We start from the raw sequence: 8,009 nt of genomic DNA, 5'->3' as shown, positions 1-8,009 counted from the left end.
AACAAGGTGAGAGCATGAGGTGAGTGAGTTTGTTTGGCTCTTTGTGTTTTCTTTGTCTGTTGGGTTATTTCAGCTACCTCAGTTACAGGGTCAGTTGGGATTGCATGTCTGGGAACTGTCTGAACTTTTTGTTCCATGGATCATCCAAGGTATAGCTTTCCCTGCCGATATCAGTTCAACACCATTATGTAAGATCACTGATTACTTTTCCTTTTTAAGCATTTAATAAGATACGTCAGTGATGATATGAAGTGATTTTTCCCTGTATACTGTGGTATCAATGTGATTAGAACAGCAAATTGTCTTGTCTTACCTAGATTCTCATTTTAACACTAAAGTCGTAAGATCATTGGGAGAAGCATTACTTTTTTGTTACACATGTAGATGGGGTCTAGCCAAGCCCCAAATTATACTGCAATACAAATAATAACTATGCGCCAAAACTCTTAGGTTCCATTCCTGGGTCCATTAGTGACCTGTGTTGATCACTTAGTTCCTTTGTCCCCATTGCTGAAGTGGGACAGTTTATTTTCCCATCGCTATAAGTGGAGCAATTAACATTATCAAGCTCATATAACTATATCTATCCTACACGGTTGGGGAAATTATTAATGATTGCTCACATAAATGATTTGAAATGCTTGAGTGGAAGGCAATATGTAAGTACAAAGTATCATGATTTATGCATGAGGAGAGACTAAATATTTAGAAATCCCTGTGGGTTGGTATGGGGAATTTTCTCCCCTGTGGTATAAAATGAGAGAACCAGCATGCAAAATGGGAGTGTTCTGGACATCAGCTCACAAACTTCTTCACTTCAAAAACAGGAACATTGATGTAATGCGGTCTGACGGGTTGCCAGCACAGAGCAAGGCCGTACAATAATCCACCCTGAGAAAACTCAAAGGAGGGTCAAAATGTATTGTAATGTGATTGGGCCAATTCCCCTGTATGCTGGAATAATTCAAAGAACATGTGATTTTATTTGTTTATCTATAACCTGTTGGAATTTGATTACATTATAATTGCACGCGCACGTGCGCACGCGTGCGCACGCACACACACACACATGCCTGTACTTAATTAGCCCTAGATCAAAGGATCTATTAGCACTTAGATGACAATTTACTTCACGTGTAAAACTGTATGAGAACTAATGAAGGATTGTTTCTATTACCTTGCTCAGGAAAACTAATGGAAGCCTGTCTGGGTGGTTGTCACTAAATGAATTATGCATGTCTCCGTAAGGCTATGTCTACACGTGCATGCTACATCAAAATAGCTTATTTCGATGTAGCGACATCGAAATAAGCTATTTCGATGAATAGCGTCTACACATCCTCCAGGGCTGGCAACATCGACGTTGACCGTCGACGTTGGGCAGCACCACATTGAAATAGGCGCTGTGAGGGAACATCTACACACCAAAGCAGCACACATCGAAATAAGGGTACCAGGAACAGCTGCAGACAGGGTCACAGGGCGGACTCAACAGCAAGCCACTCCCTTAAAGGGTCCCTCCCAGACACACTTGCACTAAACAGCACAAGATACACAGATCCGACAACTGGTTGCAGACACTGTGCATGCAGCATGGATCCCCAGCTGCAGCAGCAGCAGCCAGAAGCCCTGGGCTACGGGCTGCTGCCCACGGTGACCATAGAGCCCCGCAGGGGCTGGAGAGAGAGCGTCTCTCAACCCCTCAGCTGATGGCCGCCATGGAGGACCCCGCTATTTCAATGTTGCGGGACGCAAATCATCTACACGTTCCCTACTTCGACGTTGAACGTCGAAGTAGGGCACTATTCCCATCCCCTCATGGGTTAGCGACTTCGACATCTCGCCACCTAATGTCGAAGTTAACTTCGAAATAGCGCCCTACACATGTAGACGTGATGGGCGCTATTTCGAAGTTGGCGTCGCTACTTCGAAGTAGCGTGCACGTGTAGACGCGGCCTAAGTGAATTGCCCTACAACCTGGACTGAAGCCTTAGAACTCCTGATGAGAAGCATGCTAACTTCAAAGCATAGATCATTGAATTTAAAAATGGGAAATCTACAAACCCTTGCTAGGATGGGAGCACGTGGTGGCCTGCTTTCCAGGGACGACAGCTATAAGAATAAACTCTGGGAGTGAGCCTGTATCTCTGAACCGTTTGGACACTTTAAGGAGATGGTTCCAAATGCAACACAGCAATCCCCAAAGCTGTTTGTGGTAACCTCGACAGAGTTGTTGCAAACCAGCAGGCTGCCACACCTCTGCTAGTCATTTGGATTTACAAACCGTGAATAACCTGTAATTTATTTTACTGTATTTATTATATTGCTTTAATGTCTGAATAACTCTCATTTCTTTTTGTATTCAATAATAAATCTTTAGTTACTACTAGAGAAATAGGTTACTACATTGCCTCCAGTGAAAGAGGTTGTGGTTCGCAGTGTAAATAACTGGCCATTTGGGGTCATGAGTGACCAACATATGACAATCCTTGGTTTTAACAACCTTCCTTTGCTTAGTCCAGTTTGGCTGGATGGCAAGATGCTCTGGAGAGCCTAAGTGAGGCTTTTTGTGACTCCATGGTAAGATTAATCTGGTAGTTGAGGAGTGCACAGCTGTTATTGGCTTGGTTGAAATCTGTATCACCAGTTTGGGGTGTTTGTTTTCCTGTCTCACAGTCTGACCTTAGATTCAAACAGTCATGAGCACCTCCAGACAGTCTAACAGCTGTAGTGACATCAACCCCATTCCCCTGGCTCTCTTAGACACTGACCCTCTGATGGGGACCTTACAGAGGCAGAGATGGAGCATACAGCAGTGGTGCCTTACTTGAAAAATTATTTCTTTTTATTAATTAATAATTAAGTTAGCCTGAAAACTGCTTCAGGTCACCACTTCAATAGTACAGTGGCTGGTGCACAGAAGTGGGGCTGGGAGACTAAAGAGGAGAGAAGAGTTAAAAATGAGCTGCAGGTGAGAGCCTTTAGGACAGATTGTTGGGGTTTCCAAGCACTACTCTCCCGCACCAGGTAACTTGCTGGAATGTGAGCATGAGCTGTGTTACAACTATGATTTCAAACACAGCTTCAAACCTTTGTGTGAACAGGACTTTTATGCCTGAAAAAAAATCACTTGGATGACTGAGCTAAGTGGAGGTGTCAGGCTGAGCACTGAGGTATCCAGATGTGCAAAGCTGTAACAGCTAGAACTGTAGAAATTAAACAGTCAATAATAACCATGGCAGTAACCATGAGACATGTCTGTCAGGAATATGAAAGATTCTCCATCCTGTCGCAGCGTCCTTCTGCCGTATCATCAGGATGTCTTACATGTGATAAATGCCAGTACCACTGGTATTTGTGATACACAGTGCACATTGACAGCATGCCAGCTACAAGAACAAGTCAACTCCGTCACATCATGCATTCAGGATTAAAGTGAGAGTAGGAGGGAAGGTATGATGGGGTGTTTACCCCACACTAGAAAAGAAGGGGTTAAGAAAGGCCAATTAGCTTTAGGCTACAACTGCTGAAGAGATATGAGGCAGTTACATTATCTGAGGATGAAACTCATGGAGGCAGAGGCAGGTGGAGGGGAGGTCTTCAATAAACCCTAGAAGCTGAGAGTAGAGGGTGTGGCAGTGAGCTGAACCACCAGTCTCACTCTCTGGTATGAGTTGGAGATTAGAAGTCTAAAATAAGGCAGTGTAAGAAGCAGTCCAGGGAAAGATCAACAATGCCTGAGACTGTATAGACCTGAATTGCTGGTTTGATGGACCCTGAACTGGAACCCAGCACAGAAGCTAGGCCCAGGTTCCCCTGCCACCCACTCCAAGAGTGGAACAATCAGTGCATGGATATGAAGTCTGCGGAAAGAAGTTTTGATGAGACCCTGGAGTGGAGAATGGTTGTGACTTGGCCAATGGTCTGAGCCATGAAGGAGAAGCGTGGCAGCTCCTGACTAGTGAGAGAGATGCCCCAGAGTTAGTAACTAGGGTGACAGACTCAGCGACTACAGGATGGGGTATGCATGGTCATGAGCTTGCTCCCCAGACAAGCTACAAGGTGGGGCAGCTGAATGGTGAATAGCAGACTCCATTGCAGAGGGTAATTTCAGCTACAAAGTTTTCTATTATTTATTGTTATTTTAACTACTTTAAAGGACAAAAAATTCTATGACTAAAATAACTTCCCAGTATTCCATAAGATACATATTCTTTGCTTAGTGTAATCAAAAGGAAATAGTCAGAACTAGGGGACATCTGGAAGTTGCATGGAGCAAAAATGAGCTTGTGGTGGGATTGGTGTGCTTACCCTCTGAGAAATGACAGGCCAGCTGTCTGTACACCCTTTGAAAAAAGCTTTGTTAATGAAGATGTATGACAGTTCTCTTCATCCGAGCCGCTCCAAACCAGAGAGACTTGTTTTTTCTCTTAATAAAAAGCTCCACCCAACCAAATGCTAGAAATAGCACTTGTCCCACTGATGATGCCTCATTTTTCTCCTGTTTTGTGAGGTCCACAGTTTAAACATGGGTATCTCCCAAATGGCTGTCAGATTCCTCAGTAGCCAAAAGAAAGCCATTGGTTACAGTTTGATGGGACTGCTAACTCTGGGAGGTGAACATTTATTTTCTCTTTCTGCTTTTAAGTGTCCTTGCAGCAACAAAAACTACACGTATGGACTAGTGTATCTTTTTATTCCAGCCTTGGTACTACTCTTTGTTGGTTTTGCACTGAACAGCAGGACCTGGAAACTCTTCACAGGCTGTTGTGTGAACCCCACAAAACTACTTCTCAAAGGAAAGCCGTGCCATTTCTTTTGTGTTTTTGGCCAGATCACATTAAAGGCTTTGATAGCCCCTGTGATGTGGCTTTCTGTGGTTTTGCTCAAAGGGACTTTTTATGAATGTGCCATGAGTGGCTCAAAAAATCTGAATTACTTGGAGATGCTTTGCCACAATAAATCCGACAAGTGCTTGGAAGAGCTTCCCAAGGTATCATGTAGCCGAGCTTCCCTGTCCTCTTGGGAGACTGAGGAGATCATACTAACACTTCAAGCAGAATCTCAGGTAAGATATCATTTTGATTAAATCATGCTTTTATAGCCCTAAAATCAAGTGTTTAGAGAGTTTAACTATATTTAAAAACCCAAATATATATTTCATTACAATGCAAGCAGGATTCAAACTGTGTTTTGTGGGGGTGAGAAGTAAAATATCTAGTGCCTCAAGCTGATTTTTGCAAAGAGCATAGAACTTCGAGGTGTGGAAGGGTTTGGCAGCTCAGCAGGGCTGGAGAAGGAGGTCAGAGAATTTTTATCAATGTGGGCAGAGAATTCAGGTTACTTGATATTTCTTGGAAGTGGGCTGAGCAATCAGGTTAATCAAATAAAGGAACGGTTGGCAGGGTCTCAGAGCCTGGGAGGGGATAAGCTGCTTCCATTCCTCTTCAAGTGTTTTGGGAGAGCAGTAGGCCATTTTGTAGGGGAATCCATAATACAAGGCTCTTCTAAAGCGCACAGCCCTGCCCCAGGGTTTGTGTAAGCCTTGGACTGACCCCGAAGGCAACAGTAGAATAACAATGTTAAACATCAGGAGACAATTCTATTGGAATAAAGCTTTATTGACTTTCAGATGAGGAAAAAACACATATTTGTACCTGTTAGAGGCTTTGTTCCTTTGAACAGACCTCACTTAGACCTTCCCTTTTTATAGCAGAATATGAAGTATCCTATCCTAGCAATTATTTTAAATGGTGTACCCTCACCTTCAATCATTTTGCATCAGAAACAGACATACAGTTAATTCACATATACAGGCAATAATCATTCTGAAATATATATCATGCATAATGGCATAAATATTCAGTAACACTTCAGATAATAAGATTTATTACATGAATTCTGGATTTATACTAGTGGGGCCTGATCCAGAGTCCATTGTAAGTCAATGGGGGTGTTTTCATGAACTTCAGTGGGATGTGAATCAAGCCCGTAATTCCTACATTTAAAGTGCTGAGAGTTTAATTTTTTCATTAGAGCTGGTCAAAAATTAAAGATGCAGTGTATAGAAAAATTATATTGACATAGGGCTTGGCTACACTAGCCCCCTCCTTCGAAGGGGACATGTAAACAAGCACACTCAGTGAATAGCAATGAGGTGCTGTACTGCATATGCAGCACCTCATTTGCCTAATTCTCACCACGGGAACTTTGAAGTTAGCAAATTCGAAGCATCAGCAAGCCTTGTTGCCGTGGGTACTTGTTTTGGGAATAAGGGCACTTCAAAGTTGCACGGCTACTTCGAAGTGCCTGTGGTTACATGGCTTGCCAGCGTTTCAAAGTTAGCAACTTCGAAGTTTGCATGGTGAGAAGTAAGCTAATAAGGTACCGCATACGCAGTCCACTACCTCATTGCTATTCACTGATCTGGCTCGTTTACATGCCCCCTTCGGGAGCGGGGGAGTGTAGACAAGCCCAACAGTGTTATAGATCATAGAATCCTAAAAACTACAGCTAACTGCCTTTTAGAAATTCAAGTAATCACCTTGTGAACAGAATTAACCCTTGTTGGATCACTTTATTCTCAAAATCTTGTATTGTATTATCATTTTCAAGGTTTTTCTACTGATCATTAAAAAAAGAAGTACAGAACAGTGCAACAGTAAGGTTTTCCCACTGTTTCTGTCTGATGAGGTGGGTTTTACCCACAAAAGCTCATGACCTAATAAATTTGTTAGTCCCTAAAGTGCCACAGGTTGCATGTTATTTAAGAATAGCACTAGTTATTCTTGATCTAATGTGAGGTGACCATTAGCTGTTTAATCGTAGCTTTTTCTTCATGCTTCAGTACCAAATTATCCTTTGTTTTACAGGTCGCAGGGTGGTGTGTGATAGTTACTGCTGCATTTCTGTCTTTGTTGATCACTTGTTATGGTCACTGCCAATTTAACACCAGCCATCTCCAAAAGAAGTTTTGGAAGATCTATACTGAGAAGGAGAAGGAACAATTTGAAAAATATTTTGAGGACTATGCTATCAAATTGAGCAAACGTAACTTGAAAAGTTTTTTTGAGAATAAGAAACCGGAACCCTTTCCCATGCCAAGTTTCCAGGCTTGGGAAGATGTTTCTGCTTTGGACTCTTTCAACATTAACCAGCAGACCTACAGCTCACTTCATAAACTAGTGGAAGACAGCATGAGAGAAAACAATTGCAATGAGACTCAAGATACAGTGGTAAACATGAGTTCAGGAGAAACAGTTTAGCTTATGAAAGCCTTCATCTGCATTTTAATTTCATTAGCATTTTAATTTATTAAATCGCTATAGCTTTTGCCATTATTTCTCTCACCAAACTTTTATAGCCCTTCCTGAGGGACGATGGCAAATGACTTCCAAGCTCTACTAGCACAGCAAAGGATTCAAAATAGTTCCAGTGAATAAATTGTCCCACAAAGAGTAACCAAATAATATTCCAAGGCACCTCTTCCCACTTCTCTCATATGCATCTGCTGTGCTCCAGTTATTTAAACAAAACAAATACACACATAGTGCAACTGTTTTGCATAAATGAAATTCTCTCAGCATTCTTCCATCCTAGAATTTAAAATGCAACAGAAAGAAAATCAGTGAAACAATAGAATTTGACATTGTTCAGCTAAACATGGCTGGTCCTGAGACCTGAGCTGACCCATTTGAATGTGTTTCGTTAGCTAGTATGTATGCTTGTGCATGCCTCTTGGAAGCAGTTAAAGAGCTGGAAGTATGAAGTTGTGTGCATTGGGTTGGATCTGGCACCTTGATCCTGCAATATTCCACTGAGTTCACTGGACTGAGGAACAGGCAGACTCTGATTAGATGAATTTTTATACTCTGGTGCTGTGGCCGCACTTGGCCAAAACTTCGAAATGGCCATGCGAACGGCCAAATCGAAGAATACTAATGAGGTGCTGAAATGAATATTCAGCACCTCATTAGCATGCTGCCAGCCACGGCGCTTCGAAAGTTCCG

The 8,009-nt window shown here is 42.4% G+C and overlaps 1 protein-coding gene across 1 annotated transcript; it reads left to right on the top strand.

The window, feature by feature from the left end:
* Nucleotides 1-4,528: 4,528 nt before the first annotated feature.
* LOC142010697 (calcium homeostasis modulator protein 5-like) lies at nt 4,529-7,918 on the top strand. The gene is made up of 2 exons (XM_074989120.1): nt 4,529-5,068; nt 6,873-7,918. The coding sequence occupies exons 1-2, from the start codon at nt 4,529-4,531 to the stop codon at nt 7,263-7,265; spliced, it is 933 nt and encodes a 310-aa protein (XP_074845221.1). The 3' UTR covers nt 7,266-7,918.
* The last annotated feature ends 91 nt before the right edge of the window (nt 7,919-8,009 follow it).

The sequence above is a fragment of the Carettochelys insculpta genome, chromosome 3 (assembly GCF_033958435.1).
Source record: "Carettochelys insculpta isolate YL-2023 chromosome 3, ASM3395843v1, whole genome shotgun sequence".
Classification (NCBI taxonomy): Eukaryota; Metazoa; Chordata; order Testudines; family Carettochelyidae; genus Carettochelys; species Carettochelys insculpta.
The sequence above is the reverse complement of the archived record's forward strand: the minus strand, read 5'-3'. Positions and strand labels throughout refer to the sequence as shown.

What these genes read in the sequence shown, in the direction of transcription:
- LOC142010697 (XM_074989120.1), top strand. Translation starts at nt 4,529, where the DNA reads ATGGGTATCTCCCAAATGGCTGTCAGATTCCTCAGTAGCCAAAAGAAA. An exon ending in CACTTCAAGCAGAATCTCAG is followed by an intron (nt 5,069 to 6,872) that starts GTAAGATATCAT and finishes TTTGTTTTACAG; the next exon opens with GTCGCAGGGTGGTGTGTGAT.